This window comes from Pristis pectinata, chromosome 3 (assembly GCF_009764475.1).
Source record: "Pristis pectinata isolate sPriPec2 chromosome 3, sPriPec2.1.pri, whole genome shotgun sequence".
Taxonomy (NCBI): Eukaryota; Metazoa; Chordata; class Chondrichthyes; order Rhinopristiformes; family Pristidae; genus Pristis; species Pristis pectinata.
This window is the reverse complement of record NC_067407.1, coordinates 86,767,358-86,792,493: the sequence shown is the minus strand read 5'-3', so window position 1 is coordinate 86,792,493 and position 25,136 is coordinate 86,767,358. Positions and strand designations below refer to the sequence as shown.

General features: G+C 42.9%; 1 protein-coding gene across 4 annotated transcripts in view; it reads right to left on the bottom strand.

Annotated features, from left to right (window-relative positions):
• Nucleotides 1–25,136, bottom strand: part of LOC127567834 (1-phosphatidylinositol 4,5-bisphosphate phosphodiesterase beta-1) — a 711,920-nt gene that overhangs the window by 124,556 nt on the left and 562,228 nt on the right. For all 4 annotated transcript variants that reach the window (XM_052010953.1, XM_052010954.1, XM_052010955.1 and 1 more), the window contains 4 exons: nt 24,101–24,258; nt 17,441–17,523; nt 15,785–15,869; nt 13,566–13,743 (listed from right to left, as the gene is read on the bottom strand). In XM_052010953.1, the coding sequence (XP_051866913.1) occupies nt 13,566–13,743; nt 15,785–15,869; nt 17,441–17,523; nt 24,101–24,258 (504 nt within the window). The remainder of the gene's footprint in view (nt 1–13,565; nt 13,744–15,784; nt 15,870–17,440; nt 17,524–24,100; nt 24,259–25,136) is intronic.

Genomic DNA, 25,136 nt, shown 5'->3' with positions numbered 1-25,136 from the left:
TGCAAGGTACTGGGAAGAGAACCTGAGGTCCGTTGCAGCACTCTGGATCACATGGCTGATTGGGGTGCTGGGTGAAGGTGAAAGCAGGTTCTGAGCACAGAAGGATCTTAATGTTCACAGGGATCTTGGGGCCCAAGTCCTTAGCTGCCTGAAAGTGGCTGCACAAGTTGATAGGGTGGTAAAGAAGGCGTATGGCATGCTTGTCTTTATTGGTCGAGGCATTAAGTTCAAGAGTCAGGAAGTTGTGCTGCAGCTTTATAAAACTCTGGTTAGGCCACATCTGGAGTATTGCATTCAATTCTGGTCACCCAATTATAGGAAGGATGTGGAGGCTTTGGAGAGGGTGCAGAAGACGTTTACCAGGATGCTGCCTGGATTAGAGGGTGTGTGCTATAAGGAGAGGTAGGACAAACTTAGGTTGTTTCCTCTGGAGCGGCAGAGACCGAGCGGAGACCTGATAGTAGTTTATAAGATTATGAGAGGTGTAGACAGCCGGTATCTTTTTCCCGGGGCTGAAATGTCTAATACTAGAGGGCATGCATTTAAGGTGAGGGGGGAAAGTTCAAAGGAGATGTGTGGGGCAAGTTTTTCTTTTACACAGAGAGCTGTGGGTGCCTGGAATGTGCTGCCAGGGGTGCACATGAATATAGAGAGAATGGAGGGATATGGACCACGTGCAGGTGGAAGGGATTAGTTCAATTAGGCACCATTAGCTTAATTAGTTCGGCACAACATCGTGGGCCAAAGGGCCTGTTCCTGTGCTGTACTGTTCTATGTCCTATGTAACCTAGCAATGCAGAAAGTCATTTGGGGAATAAGTGCGGATATGCAAAAAGCACGTGAAAGGTTGGGGAAGGAGGATGGGAATAACGTGAAAACAAACACCAGCAAGTGTACTGCTGAATCAGCAGCACCTGAGAGAGATGAGACTGTTCATCAGAAATCACAATGTGTTTTTCTCATATGTTGAGTTTCCAGAAATGTATTGTTTTGATGTGATTCAGGATGATTTGCTCAGCTCTTCAAAGAGGGAAATACATTGGTGTAAATGTTTTGACAAGGAAACACTTCATTCATTAGCACCGTATTCAAGGGGCCTTGATATGAGACACTGGTGACAGCATTATTCATGCATTTAAGGCCGCGATCGAAGGCTCCTCTCTGCATTATTCGACGTATATAAACGTAGGAATTAGGAGCAGGGGATAGACCACTCAGATCCTCCCATCTGCTCCATCACAATCATGGCTGCTCTGATTGTAACCAAAATTCCGCATTCCCATCCACCTACTGTAAACATTCGTAACCCCCGCTTACCTTTCTACCTCTGCATTAAAAATATTCAAAGACTGTAGGTTCATTGCCCTTTGAGGAAGAGTGTTCCAAAAATTTGTGAGAGAGAAAAAAAATCACCTTGTCCCTGTCTTAAATGTAACCTCTTTTATAGTTAAACACTGGCCTCCAGATTGTCCCATAAGAGGAAACGTTTCCACATCCACAATGTGAAGGCCCCTCAGGATCTTCTTTGTTGCAACAAGTCCTCTCTCACTCTTCTAAACTCTAGCAAGCACAAACCTTGCCATTTCAATATTTCCTCACAAGACAACCCACCCATTCCTCCTCTGAACTGGTTACACACATCAGCACCAAGGAGACCAATGCCACACACAGAACTCCAGACGTAAACTCATCAATGCCCTACATAACTGAAGCATACCCTCACTACTTTTGTATTCAATTCCCCGAGCAATAAACAATAACATCTTAGAGAAACAAAGGACTGCAGATGCTGGAATCCAGATGAAAAACACGATGATGCTGGAGGAACTCAGCAGGCCAGGCAGCATCCGTGGAGAAAAGCAGGCAGTCAATGTTTCGGGTCAGGACCCTTCTTCAGGACTGAAGATAGGAAAAGGGGAAGCCCAATATGTCAGAGGGGAAAGCCCAGCAGTGATAGGTGGACAAAAGAGGGGAGGTGGGATGGGCACAAGGTGGTGACAGGTAGATGCAGGTAAGAGATAGTGATAGGCGGGTGTGGGGGAAGAAGGGAGAGCGGATCCACCGGGAGATGGGTCAAAGGTAAGGAGAGAGAGGGGAAAAAAAGTACAAAAAAAGAGTCTAGGAAAGGGAAGAAGATGAAGCATGGTGGGTGGGGGGAGGGTTGTGGGGAAGGGGGGTTGGGATGAACTAAAGTGGAGAACTCAATATTCATGCCAACATTTTGTTAGCTTTCCTAATGACTTTCTGCAAGTCTAGAGAATGAGGCTGGAGAAACAGTTTTGGGCAACAAGGAAAGGACAGAAGAGTCAAACAAGTATTTGCATCTGTCTTCACAGTAGAAGACTGAATGCTGAATACCAAATAATGCTGGGGAGGAATTAAATGCCATCGCTAGACAACTAGTGGGGCTACAGGCTGATAAATACCCTGGACCTGATAGTTTGCACGAAGAATCAAAGAAGTGGCCTTGGAGATAATGGATGTAGTGTTGTAATCTTTCAATTTTCCTTCGATAATGGGAAAGTAACGGAGGACTAGAAAACTACCAAGGTGATACCCTCATTCAAAAAGGGTAGGAAGCAAAAGCTGGGCAACTATAGGCTGGTTAATCCAACATATCTTTGGAAATATGTTACAATCACTGAGGAGGTAATAGCAGAATACTTGGAAAGTCAGAACCTGACCATGCAGAGTCTGCATGGCTTCACGAGGGGGATGTCATCTCTGACGTACATATTAGAGTTCTTTGAGGAAGTATCAACCAGAGAGAAACCAGTAGATGTAACAGATTCGTATTTTCAAAAGACATTCAATAAGATGCCACACAAAAGGTGACTTTGCAAGACAAGAGCTGGAGTTCACGCATCAGCATGGACAGAGGGTTGAAGCAGCCAGTAGAATAAAAGGATCATTTTCAGGGCTGGTAACTTGGAACCAGTGAGGTGCCACGGGGATCAGTGCGGGGACTGCAGTTGTGTACGATATATATCAATGACTTAGAGGAACATCACTGTAGCCCAATGTGCAGATGATACAAAGAGGATGGGAAGATAACCTGCGAGAAGGATAGAGAGATACTGATGGGTTACACGAGTGGGCAAAATCATGCAAATGGAATATAGTGTGGGGAAGTTATGAAGCTGCACACTTCACTTGAAAGTAGGGAAGTCTTACCACACCTGTACAGGGCACTAGTGAGACTATGTGTAAAGTACTGCGTACAGTTCTGGACCCCTTATTATCCTTGGAGGCAGTTCAGCGAAGATCCTGGGGACTGAAGGACCATCTTCTGAGGAAAGGTTGGACAGGTTTGGCCAGGGTACAGATGAGACTTTAGAAGATTGAGAGGCAACCTTATTGAAACAGATAGGATTCATGGGGGGTTGACAGCATAAATATTGGGAAGATATCTCTCCTTGCAAGTAAGTCTTGGACCAGAGGGCATGGTTGCAGAATAAGTGGGTGCCCATTTACATGAGGAAGAATTTCTTCTCTCTCTCTGTGGAATTCCTTGCTTAGAAAGTTGTGGAGGCTGGATCCTATTCAAAGCTGAGGTAGATGGAATTTTGATCAGTCAGTGAACCAAGGGTTACGGTGAGAGGGCTGGGAAGTAGACTTGAAGAAGGTTGGATAAGCCATGTTCTTATTGAATGGTAGAACAAGCTCGAGAGACTATATGGACAACTTCTTTTCCTATTTCTTATAGCCTACCCTGCATTCTAGCTCTTGGTGAGTTTCACATTTTCCTACATTAAACTCCATTTGCCAGATCTTTGCCCACACACGTAATCTATCCATATCGCTTGGTGGCCTCAAGAGAATCCTCAAGAGAAGATAATTTACAGAATATTCTACAAAGTATTAGAAGGTCAAGTATCCCATCATGTCTTGCTCTGGAATTCTGGCGGGGGGAAGGAGAGGGGACTATGCTGGTGGATTGCTTTAAGCTGAAGCGAACGGACTAAGTTAAGCCAAGAGAACCAGGAAGAAGATAAGACATGCAGTTGCTCAGGAGGCACAAATGACAGAAAGAACAATATCTGAGATACTGCACTGGCAATCAGAACTATGAGGATCTGAAAGATAAAAATCATTACTTCACTATAAACAACTCATGGGCAAAAATATTAGGATATTGTAGTATCTGTAGGCTCCTAGTATTGTAAATAACAGAACTAGAACTATATACAGAAGATCCATTGTTGATGTAAGCTCTCCATACCACATGGTACAGTCAGTTCTTAAAGGTACACCTGCGCTTAATATTTATATAAATATCTCAAGTGGTAGGACACCAAGTTAATATTCTGCCCGAGAAGAAAGGTGGAACACGGTTCCTCTGAAGTTAAGAGTTTCCTTGTGGACAATCAGAAGTACTATTGAATTAGAAAGTCGCCCATAAAGTTGTGGAGGAACAAGCTGCATTAATTCCTTGTCATTTGCTGTAATACTGTAGAGTACCATTATCAGTTAACATATATTAGTGCTCATTATCGTAAGTTGCTGTCGCAGCTCTTGGTTGGAACCAATACTGGAAATAAACAAATATGTAGTTCAAATTAGCTAAGTACTCCACTGAACCAGCAGATGGATTTCAGATGATGATGCAAAGTTTGCGTAGAGTCGACATGCAAGGTGGTGGTGTCCCAATTTGTTTCTGTCACTCTTAGTGCCCATTCTCTTTCATTATATCCGGCATTAATCATTAATAAGCATTTGGATAGATTCACTGGGGAGAGGCCATTTCCTTTAGCTGGGGAGTCAGTGATGAAGGATCATCATTTTAAAATAATCACCAAGTAAAAGAAGTGAAAGGTAATGAGAAATGTGATTGTCAGAATATCTGGCCCCACGGAGCAGCTGAGGCAGGGAGTATTTCGTGTTATATTTCATACGGTCTTATGACATAGAAGGAGGCCATTCAGCCCATCAAGTCCATGCTGGCTTTCAGAGCAATCCCAGCAATCTCATTGCCCCACCTATTTCCCTGTGACCTATTCTCTCTCACATGCCCATCAGCTCCCTCCCCAGTTCCCCTGGCAGCTAGCCATAGTAAGGGCGGTTTACAATAGCCAATTAACCTACCAGCACTTCATTGAGATGTGGGAGGAAACATCATGTAATCACATGCAGATTGTGCAACTCCCCACAGATAGCACCCCAGGTCAGGATCGAGCTCAGGTCACTGGAGGTAACTGGAAGTTAGTGGCTCTATCGATAAAGGGTTGTGTGAAGAGTGAGATCAGCTTCATCACAGAATAGAGTGCACTGGGATTATGGGCTGAAAGAAATGGTCAGGGGCTGGGTATTCTGTGGTGTGTGACTTGCCTTGACACCACCAAAGCCTCTCTACAATTACGAGGAACAAGCCAGGAGCACAGTGCAGTACTCACCACTTGTCTGGATGAATGGAACTTGACACTATCCAGGATATCTTAAGAGCGGCATGGTAGTGTAGCGGTTAGCGTAATGGTATAACAGCGCCAGCAACCTGCGTTCAAATCCCATTGCTGTCTGTAAGGAGTTTGTACGTTCTCCATGTGTCTGCGTGGGTATCCTCCGGGTGCTCCGGTTTCCTCCCACATTCCAAAGACATACAGGTTAGAAGCTGTGGGCATGCTATGTTGGCGCCGGAAGAGTGGTGACACTTGCGGGCTGCCCCCAGCACATTCTCAGTAACACAAAAAGACACATTTCACTGTGTGTTTCGATGTACATGTGACTAATAAATAAATATCTTATCCTATCTCTTATAAAGCTGCCTGCTTGCCTGGTATCTCATCCACTTCCCTAAACTTTCATTCCCTCAAACAACAACAGAAATGCTGGAAGAGCTCTGCCAGTCAAGCAGCATCTGTGAAAAGAGAAACCAGTTAACGTTTTGGGCAGTGACTCTTCCTCAGAATAGCTCTGACCCAAAACATTAACCTATTGCTCTTTCTGCAGATGCTGCCTGACTGGCTGAGTTCTTCCAGCTTTTCTGTTTTCGCTTCAGATTCCAGCATCTGCAGTTTTATTTGTTTTCCGCACTCATTCCCTCCCCTGCCGGTGCCACAAAATGTACTGTCGCTATTCATCTTTGCAATTCTGACAGCATCTCCCGAGCCTGTGACCCCTACTGTCAAGAAGGACAAAGGGTAGCAGATGCATGGAAACACCACTACCTTCAGGTCCTCTCCAAGTCGCATATCATGCTGGCTTGGAAGTACATCCAGATTCCTTCATTGTTGCTGGGTCTAAGCTCCCTATCCATGAGCACTGTGGCACTCCCTTCACTAGAGGACTGCAGTGGTTCAAGGAGGCAGCTCACCATCACTTTCTCAAGTGCAATTAGGGATGGGCAGTAAATGCTGGTTTTTACAGACCAATTAACCTGGCTCCGCAAAATGGAAATGGCAGCGAGAAGGGAACTCCTTTCCACATCCTGCAGATTCCTAAACACCTCCTGTCATTAGGATCTCAGTTTTTCCACTCAGCGAACTGAAAATCGTGGATTACAGAAACAATCTAAAGACAGCAAAGACATGGGAGCACCACCAGCTGGTAGTTGCCCTGCAGCCCACACACCCTCCCGACTTCGAAATGTATCCCTGTTTAATTGCCAATCCCTGGGTCAAAATCCTGGAACTCCCTCCCCAACAGCACTGTGGGTATACCCACACCTCAAGGACTGCAGCAGTTGCCTTCCCAAGGGCAAGTAGGGATGGGCAATTAAATGCTGGCTCAGCCTGTGAAGCCCACATCCCTTGAATGAATAAAGGAAATAATTACATCTGGATTGAAAGAATTTATCTCATTTCAGATCCCCACAGCTTCAATACAAGCCCCAGTCACCCTCTGCTCTGGTTTCTCATTCATGTTCATACCCCCAGCATGCCACCCTCAAGTACTTCTGCTGGAGAGATACCAACCCAAGAGTGTACCCTGGCTTCCCTGGGTGTAGGGGGTGAAGTAATGCCTGCCAGTAAAGTCAACACAAGTATGCAGTGGGAAATATTTTATACCCATATGGGTCGAGCTTCATTCAGATCATTGTAGTCTGGTAACGAAGAGCTTTTGGACTCGTTAGCTTTAAGAAGGGAACTTGTTCTTTAATATCCTTATCATAAGTATTAGCAAAACAAGAATGCAGGCTTGATGTGATAGTAATGACAGACCATGATGGTACAGTGCCTAACACACACTCGCCACGTAGCAAGCTCGTAGCTTTTGCCAACAAAATAACGACGACGAATGGGCTGAGCTGAACTGGGTTTGGCCCACTGTCTGGACTCACCGTCCGCTTTCCTGGCCCAGATGTGGAGGGGCCAAGTGAGCTGCACCTTTGCAGGTGGAGCAGTCCGGTGAGGACTTGTTGAGGTGGTGACTGCTCCAGCCCTGCTTTAAAATGCCCTGACAGTCCGAGGGCAGAGGCTCACCTCCTATCACACTCAGCTGAAGCTTTGTAACCTCCCTCCAATATTTAAAGGTATGTTAAAGACTACTGTGATTGTGGAAACCAGCCTCCCCTCCTTGGACTCTGTCTTTACCTCTCGCTGCCTTGGCGAAGCAGCCAGCATAATCAAAGACCCCACCCACCCAGGTCATTCTCTCTTCTCTGCTCTTCCGTCAGGTTGAAGATACAGGAGCCTGAGGGCACGTACCACCAGGCTTAAGGACAGCTTCTACCCCACTGTGATAAGTGTAGTAGATGTGGTCTACATGGATTTTAGTAAGGCATTTGACAAGGTTCCACATGGGAGGCTTATTCAGAAGGTCAGAGGCCAAGGGATCCAGGGAGGCTTGGCCGTGTGGATTCAGAATTGGCTTGCCTGTAGAAAGCAGAGGGCTGTGGTGGACGGAGTGCATTTGGATTGGAGGGCTGTGACTAGTGGTGTCTCACAGGGATCGGTTCTGGGACCTCTACTTTTTATGATATTTATTAATGACTTAGATAAGGGGGTGGAGAGCTGGGTTAGCAAGTTTGCAGATGACACAAAGATCGGCGGTGTTGTGGATAGTGTGGAGGGCTGTCGAAGCTTACAGAGGGATATTGATAGGATGAGGAGCTGGTCTGACAAGTGGCAGATGGAGTTCAATCTGGACAAGTGTGAGGTGGTACACTTTGGAAGGACAAACTCCAAGGCGAAGTACAAGGTTAACGGCAGGATTCTGGGCAGTGTGGAGGAGCAGAAGGATCTGAGGGTTCATATCCACAGATCACTGAAAGTTGCCTCACAGGGGGATAAGGTAGTTAAGAATGCTTATGGGATGTTAGCTTTCATAAGTCGTGGGATCGAGTTTAAGAGCCGCGAAGTAATGATGCAGCTTTACAAAACTCTGGTTAGACCACACTTAGAGTACCATGTCCAGTTCTGGTTGCCTCATTATAGGAAGGATGTGGAGGCATTGAGAGGGCGCAGAGGAGATTTACCAGGGTGCTGCCTGGATTAGAGAGTATGGATTATGAGGAGAGACTAAAGGAGCTAGGGCTTTACTCATTGGAGAGAAGGAGGATGAGGGAAGACATGATAGAGGTATACAAAATATTAAGAGGAATAGATAGAGTGGACAGCCAGCGCCTCTTCCCCAGGGCACCAATGCTCAATACAAGAGGGCATGGCTTTAAGGTAATGGGTGGGAAGTTCAAGGGAGATGTCAGAGGGAGGTTTTTCACCCAGAGTGGTTGGTGCATGGAATGCGCTGCCTGGGCTGGTGGTGGAGGCTGATATGTTGGTCAAGTTCAAGAGGTTGTTAGATAAGTATATGGAGGAATTTAAAATAGAGGGATATGTGGGAGGAAGGGGTTAGATAGTCTTAGGTGTGGTTTGAAGGTCAGCACAACATGGTGGGTCAAAGGGCCTGTATTGTGCTGCATTGTTCTATGGTTCTATGACTATTGAACGGTTCCCTTATACGATGAGATGGATTCTAACCTCACGATTTACCTCACACCTTATTGCACTGCACTTTCTCTGTAGCTGTGACACTTTACTCTGTACTGCTATTGTTTTTACTTGTCCTACCTCAATGCACTCTGTACTCACTCAATGTAACTGAACTGTGTAATGAATTGACCTGTACGATCGGTATGCAAGACAAGTTTTTCACTGTACCTCGGTACAAGTGACAATAATAAACCAATACCAATACCAAACCAATACTTAATAAAGAAAATAAAAATTACTGAAGGTTCTTAAACAATTAAACACTATAATTAATTAACTCATGAAGCAATAAAATAATAAAATAATTAACTAATATATGTACAGAGGGATCTTGGGGTCCAAGTCCATACCTCCCTGAAAGTGGCAACACAAGTAGATAGGGTGGTAAAGATAGCATATGGCATACTTGCCTTCATCGCTCGGGGCACAGAGTTCAAGAGCCAGGAAGTTATGTTGCAGTTGTATAAAACTTTGGTTAGGGCGCACTTGGAGTATTGTGTGCAGTTCTGGTTGGCCCATTACGGGAAGGATGTGGAGGCTTTGGAGGGGATGCAGAAGGGGTTTACCAGGATGCTGCCTGGATTAGAGGGTACTAGCTGCAAGCAGAGGTTGGATGAACTTGGATTGGTTTCTCTGGAGGTTTGGAGGCTGAGGGGTGACCTGACAGAAGCTTTTAAAATTATGAGGGGCATGGATATAGGGTAGACAGCCAGAATCTTTTTCCCAGGGTAGAAATGTCAAATACTAGAGGCCATAGCTTTAAGGTGAGAGAGGGAAAGTTTAAAGGAGATGTGCGGGGGTAGTTTTTTCTTCCACACAGAGAGTGGTAGGTGCCTGGAATTCACAGCCAGGAGCAGAAGTAGAAGCAGATACAATAGTGGCATTCAAGAGGCTTTTAAATAGGCACATGAATATGCAAATAACGGAGGGATATGGATCATGTGCAGACAGAAGGGAGTAGTTTAACTTGGCATCGTACTCAGCATAGACACTGTGGGCCAAAGAGCCTGTTCCTGTGCAGTACTATTCTATGTAAACTGACCAAACTTACCTACCACTCCTTACTTAATCTACAAAGCTTGGAATTCCCACGAAAATAGGGTCCACACGAGTCCAGCACTTACACAGACAGCGGTTCATCACTGGATGTTTGTTTTGGAATTGTTTACTGTTGCCAGTTCAGCTACTAATTTTAATTTGCTGTCTCCCAGCATAGCATTGGAGTCTCACTTCTGTTCAGGAAAAGCTATGCCTCAATGAGTCCATTCAGTGAGTCAAATGAGTCCCTATCAAGGCAGCAGGTTACTGTTTCAAATATGCCGCCTAGTTGGAAGGCTTGCTTTTAAGAGGAAAGTCAACTTGATTCACAAGTGGGCAAAAATGCAACATCAGCTTAAGTATGGAGCCATTCAGCCTTAAATATTACATCCTTAGGTAAAGTGCCAAGGCAGGGAGACTTGCTCTATAACTGTTTCTTCCTGCAGCACCTTTTTCTGTCATATTCCACAATAAAATGACCACTGTGCCTTGGCTGCAGTTCCACAAAATACAACATTCAGAGGATTAGAGATCATAACAAAATACTTTTAGAAAGCAAATAAAAATGGGGAAGGGCTTGTGTGTGTACCCAGGGCACACCATTAGGAAGTGGTGAAATTTAAAACTACACATCATTCTTGTTGCACATGTTTCAGAATCTAGACCAAGGGATTGTTTTTATGACCAAACCACTGACATTTTCCATCTCCGAGAATGCTCTTCTCTGTATGTGATAATGTTCGGAACGCAATGCTGGTTCACTGTTATCAGTAGCCTAACATGCCAGGCTGCACACAGGTGCGGGAGGGAAATCAGTGCCATTCTACTACCTTTTACACACCTTCCAGCTCCCTTAAAGTGGGGCCAATGGAGCACTTAATGGTTAGCCCTCAGTAAACTGAATCTAAGAGGCTCCTACGATTATGCCACAGATTGCACGTTCAGAAAGTTAATTACATTTGCCACAAATTAAGTCCACGTCTTAAACACTTTAGATTTGAAAAGAGAAATAGAAAGTGCCACAAAGAGTTAAGATAAGAACAAAAAATACAGGGAGTATGAAGCAGCATCTCTGGAGACAATAACAGATTTCCAGCAGCTGCTGCATTTTGCTTCTATTTTTACAAAAAGTTGAGTTCCGATGGAAGGCCTCACCCAAAACATTAACCTACTTTCCTCTTTTCTTTCCTTTAATGTTTTCATTAATCCTCAGAGAAGCATCAAACAAGTATTCAGGTTTCTTTACCCTTGGTATGCCACCCTCAAGTACTTTTGTTGGAGAGATACCAAGCCAAGAGTGTACCCTGGCTTCCCTGGGTGTAGGGGGTGAAGTAATGCCTACCAGTAAAGTCAACACAAGTATGTAGTGGGAAATATTTTATACCCATATGGGTCGAACTTCATCCAGATCATTGTAATCTGGTAATGGAGGGCATCTGGACTTGTTAGCTTTAAGAAGGGAACTTGTTCTTTAGTATCCTTATCATAAGTGTTAGCAAAACAAGAATGCAGGTTTGATGCGTTCAGTGACCAGAAATTAGTTTGTAATCAACAATGAATAGTGAGTCCAGAGTTCTATCAGAATGGATTAAGGGAATTACCTCTCCTAGAATATTTGTCCATGTAGAACAGTCCATGTAGTCTCATCCGTAGAAGTGCCTGTTAACTGTGGCGACTTTATTCAGTGAGAAGGAGTTACTTTTAATAGAAATAACTTGACGGCTACCAGATGTACAAGTGGAATGCATCTTTCTGTCGTCCCTTTCAGCCAATTACAAATCCATGAAGTTACACAAGATTAGCCCAGGCGCTGAGTCAGCCGAAGTTCTGGCTGATTTGGTACAAAGTTCTGCAGGCCAATATTTCTTGTTGTGCAGCCAATAATGGAGCTGACTTGGTGTATTTGATCTCATGAGACAGCAACCTGAGGAAGTGCAGCAGTCAAATCCCCAAAGCCAGTGTTTAAATCTTAAATTGAGTAGAATGTGTACTCTGCTGAAAGCCTTCATCAAAGAACATTAAATGTTCTTTGTCTACATCCTCAATATTCGTCTTCGAATACATCATTTTTGCATTGCCTCTGGTTTATACATTCTGTCTTTCCATATATCACCTCAGTCAGAATTTTTTATACTTTCACCTTGTGTGAAAATAAAAATAACGAGTTTCAAATCAATCTAAAACACAGCTAGTCTCCATTATTTTCACTTGCAATTAGAAACAGCCTAGGCTTCATTTGATGCCCAATCCATCACTTAGACTACATAATGGAGCCTATGTAGCCTGCACTGGTGAAGTAAAACACTTAGCTATCATTTAATTTTCCTGTTTGGACTGCTTGCGGCAGCCATGAATTCAGCCACTCAGTGACACAAGAATATTCCACAGTATCTTAGACTTGCTCCTCCTTTCTAACCCATCATCCCAATATCTTTTCTCTCCTGCAAAAAACAATCCGCTGGAGGAACTCAGCGGGTTGAGCAACATCTGTGGGAGGAAAGGAATTGTCGACGTTTTGTATCAAAACCCTGCATCGGGACCCTGAGCAATCTATACATCCTGACTCAAAAGAACCACTCCATCTCTCGCCGTGTCTTCCCAAACTGAAAAGGATGTTGCTTCACATTTTTTTTTTAACTTACATGAGATTTAATCATTTGAGAACATTTTTTCAGAATCAGAATCAGGTTTATTATCACTGACTTATATGACATGAAGTTTGTTGTTTTGTGGCAGCAGTACAGTGCAATCAATCCTGAATTTACCTTTCATTAATTTTAACCAGGTTCTTTTCTCATGCCCTGGTTTACCATGGGATTGCCAACTGATAGCCCAAAGTGCATCAGGGATGAATTTCCTTATGTTATTCAGCAGTTACTCACTTTGGCTACTATGGCAACACCTCCCAAATCCCCCACTTCGACCACACCAAGAAAGGCAAGAGCAGCAGATACTTGGAAAAGTTGGGAGTTTGGAAGGTATTGCCGGAGCAGCCTTCGCCAAGTCATGCAGGATCACGTAAGGAAACTCATTCCCAACACACAAGATGCTGAAGGAACTCAGTGGGTCGGGCAGCACCTGTGGAGGGAAATGGACAGTCGACGTTTCAGGTTGAGATCCTTCATCTGGTGCAGATGAAGGTTCTCGACCCAAAACATCGACTGCCTCTTTTTCTCCACAGATGCTGCCTGACTTGCTGAGTTTCTCGTTTGATGCTCCAGATTCCAGCATCTGCAGTCTCCTGTGTCTTCATTCCCAATACAGTTTGGACTCTCAGTTGGCCACCTCACGTTAAACCTGGGCATGAGAGAAGGAAATTGGTTTAAATTGGCAAAAAGATAAATTTAAGATTGATGACAAACAAAAATTTCTCAAATATCTGATTCTCATATAAGTAAAAAAAAATGAAGCAACAGCCATGGAGTTAAGGAAGAAACAGGAGAGAGATGGGGGTAGGAAAAAACTAGTTCTTTTTAGTCAGACTTCAAAGACAGACTGATTGGCTTCCTTGTACTGTGGCCCCGTTATAGAGATCGATCCTTATGCTGATGAGGAAATAGGAACCTAACACAGCAAATATGATGTTTAGGTTTAACATACCTGCACCTGGAGAAGAGGGTTCAAAAACGCTGGATGAGTCACTGTATGTATTTGATGCTTGCTCTGACAGCTTCTTTTTGGCACTACCATCGGAAGATTTGTGAGCTTTCTTCTTGTTTTTAATAAGAATCTTGCCCATCATCTCTTGTGGGCTTGGAAGGGGAACGCCTGACTCAAGCTAAAATATAAAAGAGAATGTGAAAACAACTTTACATCCAAATCTGGCACAGGAAAAGTGTCACAATCAAACATTTTAGTGAACTCTGTATTGCTAAGTTGTGAGTATGACTTTTTGCCAGACTAAGTGCACTTTTTTTTCTTAAAACTACTCTGGGATCAATTCGAATTTAGATCTAGTTCTTTATCACCTTATCTCACATCTTTTGTTATGAACAACACAAAGAAGCCCAAGAAATATTCAAACCATTGACAGAAATGAATTAGTAAGATTGCCAATCATTTTGTTCTCACCCATTTCCCATCCCCACCTCATACCTTCTCTGTACTTGCTAAAATGTTAATCACCAAACAATTCTGAAGACAGGTCACTGAGCTGAAACATTAACTCTGCTTCCCTCTCCACTGATGCTGCCTGACCTGCCGAGAGTTTCCAGTGCTTTGTGATTATACGTTACAAAGATGAGTATGTATGAGGCAAACGAGAGGAGATCATATTCTTAGACAGGAAAGTAAGTGGGCATGGAACAAGGGCTTCCTGAGCCCTTCATTTACCTCGTTGATAATGCCCTCCCAGAGAAAGGTGAGCCGGTGGTTTGTGACAGCACTGATTATAGAACTTCGGCTGTCAGATGGTGTCGTGAAACACTAAAGATGCTCAGCTGACAGCTGGCTTCAGTATTTGAGGTTCACTGGTTCCTTTCAGTCCTCAGCTGGAGAGTTTGCTTCCTGTTCTTGATTGAGGAGACGAGGCCAATTTTGGGGATTTAACTTTGATTCCAATGTTCATTGCAACTTTGTGTTGCCCCTCCTTTTATCCACGAGGCAGAAAGATACAGGGAAAAGTGAACTGTTACCTCCCCATCCTGCCTGTACCCATTTAACACTCAGAACAGCCATTTTCATTCACTAGCTTTGGCAACCATGCAGGGGGCTAGACATAGGTATCCAGAACTTGCACATTGCGCATAGGCTGAGGATTCAATAAATTCCTTCAAAGGGAAGCTGGATCTGTTTCCAGGTGAGGCAGAGATTACCTCATGGAAAAAGGTAGGGACAGAACTGAATTACTTGCATCTGGGTTATCTAAGTCACACCCCACACTGGGTTGGAAAGGAATTTCCTGAGTCCTCCCTTGCCAACCACTGGTCATCTTATCTCTTTGCTTTGAAACTCCCAGGAAATCAGTTGGCTTTAGGGTCGGATGAAGAATGTGTGTTGCATTGCACGTGAAATTGCACATCACAATCACAAGAAATAAACACTGAAAACGCTGGAAGCACTCAGCAGGTCAAGCAGCATCTGTGGAAAGAGAAACACACTTAACGTTCAGGAGGGTCCTTGACCTGACACATTAACCCTGGTTCTCTTTCCACAGATGCTGCCTGACCTGCTGAGCACTTCCAGCATTTTCCAGTTTTGGTTTCAGATTTGAAGCATCAGCAGGCTGTTTGATCTTCCATTGCGATTAGTGGGTCAGGCTTGATCACTGATAAAAATGTAGGTGAAAATGCAAAGGACTAATGTGCATGTGACGATGTCAATGACATAATATGAGGACACAAAATTCAGAATCAGGTGTCCACAATATTAAGTCAAGTGCAATATCTGCTTTACGAGGTTACAGTGGGTTTGGTGGCTGACAGAGGCAAGCAGTTCATGTTTGTGTCCAAATTGGCCTAATATCCCAAGTCCCAGACAAGGGGAGTGTTCAGCCACATAGGATACACAGTACAGTAAATATAACACTGATGCAAGATTTTACTGGTATAAAATCTGAGAAATCATAAGAGAAGTCTTTTTTCCTTGTCTTTGTAATGCAAGTTAAATTGTAGTCTTTTACATTGTCAGCTACAAAGAAACACCTGCTTTTCATAAACTTTAATCACAGAAGAATAAAGTTATCATCTCATATGTTGTTAAGGAAAGATTTAACCTCCATTAATCCGAGAGTTAAAAAAGATAAAACAAAAAGAACCAAAATCAATGATTTTATGAAGTGTGGATCATTAAAGTGCAATGAAAAAGAATCTTGCACCCACCGGGTATTTTTCCAGATCTTCTATTAGCAACGCATCACCAAATATCGACCTGCAGTACTCTGCCATTTTTGCCTGTTGTTTGGGACTAAAGGCACATAAATAAAAATTGTGATGAAGCAGTACTAATCAATTCTGGAACATACATAACAAGTGCTCTCTACTTTTTCAGTTTCTCCTCCTTTTGATGTTTCCAATGGCATCCACCTCTTACAAACAAAAAGTGGATGAGTTTACCTTAGGCCTCCTTATTGATGTTTTTCCTCCAACTCAACAGTATGGGAGCCAGTTGCCCAGGGTTGAGTCTGGAGACTCAGTAGATTTGGAAACAGGAAATGCACCTTGGTGCACTGTGCCTTGTAACCGCAATTGGTTACCTGGAATGGACTGCCGGCAGAGGTTGTGGGGGCAGATACATTAGGGACATTTAAGAGACTCTTAGATGGATACGTGAATGATAGAAAGATAGGGGGCTATGTGGGAGGGAAGGGTTAGATAGAGCTTAGAGCAGGATAAAATGTCGGCACAACATTGTAAGCCGAAGGGCCTGTACTGTGCTGTAGTGTTCTATGTTCTGATACTCCAGCTGTATTTGTTTAAAAAGCACAATGAAGATTATCTGTATTTCCTTTCTGACTGAAGAAAGATCACATGATTCTGAAAGTAATGTGGAGAAGATAAAAACTTTTTGGGTTGCCGACCACTTATTACAACTTTTCATCCAGTTCTGATGAAAAGTAATCAACGTGAGACATTTGCTCTGTCTCTCTCTGGTGGATGCTGCCTGATCTGCTCAGCATTCTAGCAATTTTGTTCTTCCTTCACGTCTTAGTGTGGTACAGACATCCTGAGCAGAGTGGCTGGAGGCACTTCACAAGTGCTTCCTCAGCTTTACCACACAGAGCGACCCTGTTCATTTGAATGGGGCCGCCACCCTTGATAGAAAAGGTACTCGCAGGTAAATGATTTTTCTCTATTTTACTTGACCTTAATGTTGTTAATTGATTTGGATCAGTTCAACGTTATTTTATGTAAATATTTTTCAATACTCGTTTCTTTTTAAAATTATTTAAATCTTTTTGAACTGATCAATCAGAGGCACTTAAAAGCACTTCAAAGTTCTTTGGCAATAGTGGGCGATCAAAAGGCCATCAGGCAGACCGGCGGTTGTGGCCTCAGAATCTGCCACCTGAGGCCTTGTTGCCACTTGCAGACAGCTTTGCCTCAAGGCCTCCAGGTCAACTGGACCTGTGAAGCCACAAGAATGCAGGTGTGGGAATAGCGTGAGGAATGAGTGAGTGATGCAGTTTGGATTGCACATGGCCTGCCCTGATAATCTTCCCCTTCTTGCGAGTGTGGTAGTATTTCTCAGTTCAACTGTTATAAATACAGACAACCCCCATGTTACGGGAACGTTGTGTTCCTTGAAGACTGTCCCAATCATGAATTTCCCCAGCGCAAAGCCGGGTCATCTGCACACATGTCAAGAGAAACAAGTTGAAAAAAAAATTGTATTGATTTGTTTGCTTTTCTTTCACATAAATTCCACGAGAGTGAATTTTATTCCTTATCTCAAATTTTTGGGTAGTGATTCATGAATTCTGTAATGGGGCGTTTCTGTAACCTGAACGGCATAAGGCAGGGGTTGCCTGTACTTACGAGTCAACATGGTTTTCAAAAGAAAGAATCACTGGATATGGAGAAGTCTTGAAAGCACACTCAGCGATAGCTTCAATTACTTCCTACAAGAGATGAAGACAAAATAGTTCATTTAAAGTCATAAGAGTACTACAGCACAGAAACAGGCTCTTCGGCCCATCTAATCCATGCCTACTGCAATTTGTGGAGATAATTTGATTCTCCAGCCTACCTGCCACCCGTCCTCCATTGAATAACCAGAGTTGACTGTCTTCAATATCCTACAAACCTTGGACAACTCTTACTTATGTCTTGACATGAAAACATAACCCTCTGGATTGGACATTTAAAGTCTGAATTATCACCAAATGATTCACTTTGCTTTGAAAGCATGATGAACAACTGGAATATCACTTTATATTAACCACAACTTCACACAACATTCAGAAGTTTCAGTACTAATGATTGAAAGTTGTGGGGAAAGAATAGATGAAGCACATTTCAAATTAAAACTGAAGGAAAAAGCACACAAAGCAAGCTTTAGACCCATTCAATTAAACTGTGCAGCATCAGTATACAACAAAATATTCACCCATCTAACAGGTGAGTAGGAAAAACAAATTAAGGACATTCTAGACTTCCTCACTTGTAACTGCGAATTTGGTTCTCAAGAGAGCTAAGAAATCGTGCACAAATTCTAAGGGCTTCACTGTCAGCTTAATGAGCTTTTTCTAAATGCAGGAAATGGTATGGGTCTGGAGTGCACTGTCTGGGGTGTTAGTGGAGGCAGATTCAATTGCAGAGACCTGGATAAGTATCAGAAAGGAAAGATTTGCATTGATCTGCTGCAGACTGATGGAGACAATGCAACCCCCTCTCCCACCACCTTTCCCACACCCCCCACCAATATAAATCTGTGATTTGGATACTTCAATACAAAGGCCCAGATTTTACTAAAGAGCTGTTAAATTGCCAGTACACTTGGAATTGTACATAGATGATTTGGGTTTTTGCACTATGAAGAGAAATCCAACAGACCACACAGTGTGAACAGGGATCAGTGTTTCTCTACAGGAGGACTGCAACTGGATTAGGCTACACAGCAACTCAAGGTGGCTCTGCCATTTACTGAGATCTTGCCTAATCAAAGACCAATCAGACCGAATAATCCAGAAAAATGCAGAGTCTGGGGTTCATCTAAGGTGGTGAAGTTTTAACTCCAGATCGTCTTTGCCTTTTCATCGGAAAAGTATCCTCACTGCAAGCAAGCCTGATTTACAGGCTTGGGTGCCTGTGGGCAGGAGCCAGTAGATTTCCTGTTGCTGAGATAGAAATCATGGGGTTTGGTCAGGTGGGGGTGAGGGAAAGATGTAATGACTTTGGGTAGCTTCCAGGCTTAGTGTGATCACTCTGGGAGACAGTTGTAGATCAGGAGAAAAATTGTACAATCTGTTGGCAGTCGTCCCACCCCTCACAAACTTACCCATTTTTAGATGTTAACGTACTCCTTGCACTCTTAGCTGGGAAGTGGAAATAAAAATATTTAATTCAGAAGTTTCACCTGCTCAGGTCTGCTCAGCTGTTCAATAAGATCGTGAATGATCTTCCACTTAACCTCCTCATCTCAGCACCACCTCCAACACCCTCAATTCTTACAGCCAAATTCCTACCATTCTTTGAAACTCACTAAGTATGTGCAGATCACTGCAAAAGAACATTCTAAGGATACTCTAAGCAAAGAAATTTCTTACTTCAGTCCAAGAAGTCAGATTCCTTATTCTGGGACTGTACTCCAAGTTCTAGACTCTCAGTCGAAGGAAACAATCCCTCAATGCTTCAATGAGGTCACTTAGAAGATTAGTGTAAATAGTGCAATCCAACTCAGTCTCTTCTCTTAGGGCAATGGCCATGTGGCTGGGGTCTACTTTGTGCTGCATTGCTTGTAAGAAAATGGCCTGCACTATTGTGAAAGTGGGGAGATTAAAGATCCAAACAGATCTCACGGTCTCATCTCATCGAAGTCCTGTAAAAGACTTCCTTATTCTTGTACTTCAAGCCCCTGTAATAACGGCCAACACATAATCTGCTTGCTGGTTTTGTACAGCTCTTTAAGAATTTTACATGTGTAAATGAGATCATCTCTTATTCTTCTAAACATTATGGAGCACAGATCCAGTTGAGTCAATCTCATGGCACAAAATAATTTCCTCTTCCCAGAAATCAGCCTGATGATTTTTTGTTCATTCCCACTAAAACAATATGATCTATGCTTGGGTAAGAAGAGTGAAAATGTACACAGCAATCCATGTGTGGTTTCACCAAGGATCTACACATCAGTAGGATTTCTTTAATATTCTATTCCAATCTGAGAGCAGTTGGCAGCACGCTCAGTTCTCAGTCAGAAGATTATGGGTTCAAGCCCCACTCCAGAGACAAGAGGTCAAAAATACTGAGGGCGCACCACACTGCCAGAGATACTGTCTTGTGCATATGGCATTACACCGAGGGCCTAAATTCTCTGCTGAATGCAAAAGATCTTGTCGCACTGGCAAATACTTATCATTCAACATTGCATAAACACATTGTCTGGTTATTAATTCATGGTTGTTTGCAGAATCTTGTGGGCTGCTGTGTTGCCTATGGTACAACATTGCCTACCTACGCTTCAAAAGGAACTCATTACTATAATGTTTGTTGAGACAACCTCAAGCAGTGACAGGTGTTAATATAAATGTTTTAAAGGCTAAATGCCATGAGTTAGAAATTCCCTTATGTTAAATTGTTACATGAGCAGCCTACACATGTGTTCAGCTTCTCCACAGCAAAGCTTGGCAAAGCATAAGACCCAGAATACTGCACACTTCAGAGTGTCACCCAAATACACACAAAGGCCTTCCCTTTGTCAGGAAGAGCAAAGATAGGAAACTGTTGATTAAAGTAGATGGGGCTTGTTGAGAGAGGCCCAGAGTAATGGTATTAGGGTCAGATGTTATCAGAGATTGAGGGTGGGAGGGGCAGCAGTGTGAAGGGGTGACGGTGAGTGGCTTGGAATGAGGAGTCGGGGTTAATAGTTGCTCTAGAGTCCGATGCTGGCAGGTCCAAAAGCCAAATGACAAGAACGAGTTGGATGTAGAGGGCAAGTTAAAATTGGAAAGGACCTGATCCACGGTGACTTGGTCGTTTGCATTCAGAATCGGCTTGCCCATAGGAGACAGAGGGTAGTGGTTGATGGGACTTTTTCTGGCTGGAGGTCCATGACTAGTCATGTTCCACAGGGATCCATACTGGAACCTCTGCCATTTGTGACTTACATAAATGACATGGATGAAAGTGTGAGTGGGTGGGTTAGTAAGTTTGCAGATGATACAAAGATCACAAGACAAGGGAGCAGAGGTAGGCCATTCGGCCCATCGAGTCTGCTCCAAAGATTGTTGGCATTGTGGATAGTGCAGAAGATTACTAAATGATACAGTGAGATTTAGATGAGTTGCAGGCATGGGTGGAGAAATGACAGATGGAGTTTAATCCGGCCAAATGTGAGGTGTTGCATTTTGGGAGATAAAATGCAAAGGGACAGTGCACTGTTAATGGCAAGACCCTTAACAGTGTTGATGTACAGAGGGATCTTGCGGTCCAAGTCCACACCTCCCTGAAAGTGGCAACATAAGTTGATTGCATGGTAAAGAAGGCGTATGGCATGCTTGCCTTTATTTGTTGAGACATTGAGTTCAAGAGTCAGGAAATAACGTTGCAGCTTTATGAAACTCTGTGGTTAGCCCGCATCTGGAGTATCGCATTCAAGTCTGGTCACCCCATTATAGTAAGGATGTGGAGGCTTTGGAAGGGGTGCAGAAGAAGTTTACCAAGATGCTGCCTGGATTAGAGGGTGCGTGCTATAAGGAGAGGTTGGACAAACTTGGGTTGTTCTCTCCGGAGCAGCAGAGCTGAGGGGATACCTGGTAGAAGTTTGTAAGACTATGAGAGGCATAGATAGAGTAGACAGCCAGTATCTTTTTCACAGAATTGAAATGTCTAATACTGGAGGGCATGCATTTAAGGTGAGGGGGGAAAGTTCAAAGGAGACGTGTGGGGCAGATTTTACTACACAGAGAGCGATGTGTGCCTGGAATGCACTGCTGGGGGTGGTGCTCGAGGCAAATATGATAGAGGTGTTTCAGAGGCTCGTAGGCAGGCACATGAATATGCAGAGAATAGAGGGATACGGACAATGTGTAGGCAGAGGGATTAGTTTAGTTAGGCGTTTAATTAGTTCAGCACAACATAGTGGGCTGAAGGGCCTGTTCTTGTGCTGTACTTTCCTATGTTCAAAAGGATCAAACAGCATGGTGATAGACCAGCTAAGTCCCTCCCCTCCAAGCAGCACAGAACCATCCTCACATCTCAGTAGCACCCCCTGCCTCCCCGCCACCGCCCACCCACACCATTTGCAGCACATACATGTGCAACTGAATTTAGTGGAAGCATTGCCAAAACAAGTATTACCCACAGTCTGTGGCTCCTATTTATGTCCGGCAGCCTCTGTACATGTGGCAAACGTGCACATGAGGAACAGGAACCAACATGGAGCCTACGTAACCCCAGCACCAAGCTGAGGGAATCAATTTTTAGATTTAATTTAACCACACAGGGCCTAAAAAAAACTATAACCAATGTGAGAGAATTTTTAGGAGTTTTCTGAATTTTTTTGCTCTACCTACATGCTAATTTCCATTTATAAAGATATTGAATGCTAACATTAATGAGTCTCTCATTGCTTACAAAACATTCTCCTTTCAACTGGAAGGTTATCAACCTGAGGTGTTAACTCCTTTTCTCCCTCCACATTACCTGACCTGTTTCCAGCATGTTCTGTTTTTATTCCATTTTTCCAGTCTCTGCACTATTTTGCTTCTTATTTTTTATTTTTCTGCTGAATAACTTTGTCTCTCTTTGTATTGTACTTCATCTGGTACATTTTTGCCCAATCACTTAACCTATCCATATTGCTTTCCACCTGCATTGAGCCCACCTGAGGATTCTCATTGTCATTAAGAACCCTCACCACCTGGGATGTGCTTTCTTTTCGTTACTACCATCGGGGAGATGGTACAGGAGCCTGAAGACCCACACTCAACGTTTTAGGAACAGCTTCTTCCCCTCCGCCGCCAGATTTCTGAACTGCCCATGAACCCATGAACACTACCTCGTTATTCGTCTCTTGCACTATTTATTTATTTTTGTAACTTAAAGTAACTTTTATGTCTTGCACTGTACTGCTGCTGCAAAACAACAAATTTCACTACATATGTCATTGATAATAAACCTGATTCTAATTCTGATTCTGATCTCACACCTTTTATCCCCCTTAATTTTCTATTGATGGCAGACATGAATATATTATCATTGGCCACCTCATCTGAGTTAACAATGTTGGTTGTAAAGGGCTGTACTCCAAAGCATATTGGTTGTAAATGGCTGTACTCCATCTCCTTGCTGTATCTCACTAACTACATTATCAAAATGAAAATGTTAGGTATCTGTTGAGCAGTCCTCAATTCAATGTAAAATCATTAACTGAGAGAGGGAAAGAGAAAGCACAGACTGAAAGGAAAAGGAAAAGTAGAAACACAATTCAAAATACTTGAAATTGTCTTCAAAAATAATAAAATCTGAATGAGTGTGATTCCATATTATAAAAGTGAACTTCCTGGAGAAATTCTTTTCCAGTAACTCAGAGTTACTTGAACCAAAAGCTCTAATTTTTTGTGAGTATTCAGAGGGTATATGTTGAATCTCTCAACTAAGCCAGTGAAAACAACTTCTACTGTTCATTTTTAACTGTGAATCTGGATGTTGGAAGTTGCTTACTCGTTGTAATGGTGAGCACTGATTACAACACTGTTATTCTTGCTGCCTATTCTGGGCCATTGTGTATTTAAGTGGACTGTCTGAGAAATGACAAATTTGGTTTAACCTGCAGCCATTCTTAGAAGTCAATCAAAACTGCAGGTTAGAATCATTGGAGTGCTTGCACAAAAGTTTCCGTTGATATTATGTCTCATACTACAAACATTTGGTGCATGTATGATTAAAAATCATTATTAATTATTTTGATATCTGCCTTTTTAATAAGAGATATTGCTCTTACAATTCTATTTTTAGATATTAGGAATATTAACTATCCAGTGGTCACATAATTCGGTCACCAAATTCCCATAAGTCATTCACATACCCTTGAAATGTTTACTCAATCACCACTTTTCCTCATATTACTGAAGTCTGAGACAAGTTCTTGTCAAAGAAAATATTTAAGATCTTGCAAACTAACACAATTAAAATCATGCACCAAGTTTTCTCTTCTGGAGTCAAGTGTCTCTGTGGACTGTCCAACAACCAAAAACCCATGACTCTGCAGCCTGAACTGGAACTGTGTATTCTACACATGTGCAACATATTTAATTAGCTGGGTTGCTGTGTGCTTTGAAAACAGTCAAGGTTGCACACAAAACCTGCACATTGAAGCAGCCACTGCATATCCCAATAATGAATTAAGTCCCATCTGCAGCTCATTTTAAACCCATGGGGTAAAAAGGCTCTCCTGTAATGTGCAGCATTTTAGTGTCACACGGATAAACTTAACACAACAAGGATACATTTGCAAAATAAAGGAAAGAAAATCACCTTGAATAATATTTCGGTTGTCATTGTAAATCCATGAGTGATAACTGGTTCTTCTTCAGTAGAACGCCCCTTCCAGCAGTCCAGCTCGACACACCGGCATCCTGCCAAGAGGACTTGGCGGTACATTTCAACGGAAGAGTTCCCAGCCAGCTGTCCGGCTGTGATAACACAACACAAAGTAGAAAGTAGTGACGCGACAGTGACACATTGATGAGAAAGTCTGTCTGGAGTTTGATATCACTTCCAGCCACAAACGGTGCATGGCAGACTCTGAATTTACAATTTCAGAGGCAGAAAAAGCAATAAAAATCACTGCAAGTATGTAATCTGCAACAACACAGCATTTGATGCTTTGAAAATACCACATTAAAGCATTCAACGTTTTGCAATCATTCTGGCGATCAGCAGTACTATAAAAGAATGTGACATTTCAATAAGAAATTTGGTAGCTGTATTCATGATGTAGAACTTATTCCAAACTGCTGGAAGTAAAATGCAAATTTTGTCACTGGTCAGTCATCTGCCAAATTCCACAGTGTGCTAACACTACCAGAAAGTGTTTTCTCCAGCAATAAGTTCATTGAAATGGTGCCTCAGTAGTGATAATTTTAAACAGCATTCCATTACTGGAGGCCTCATTGTGGCTAGGGTGAGCTGGGAACCTTGCAACAGGACATGTGGAGGTCCACCTGAGGTGTGGTGTCTCTAGAGACTCTCCTGGAGAAGGCTTGTCATTGTTTGTTTGCGATATAAAGAAAGATGCTTCTCATACAGAGCATGATAAATTATGGTCCCTTGGTTTAGTTATGGACTGTTTCCATATACCAATGATCATCAACAAGACAGCAGACAAATAATTAGGCAGATTACTCCTAGTAATTCCTCACTGCAGCTTTGCAGGTCAACCTGCACCAATCATGAAGCATCAATAAATAAATCCTTGATTCAATTAGCGAAATATTTTCAGTGGTCTGGAGTGGAGCTCGCCCTGGCAATTTCGACGAGGACATGAAATTTATTTGTGTGTTTCTCAATT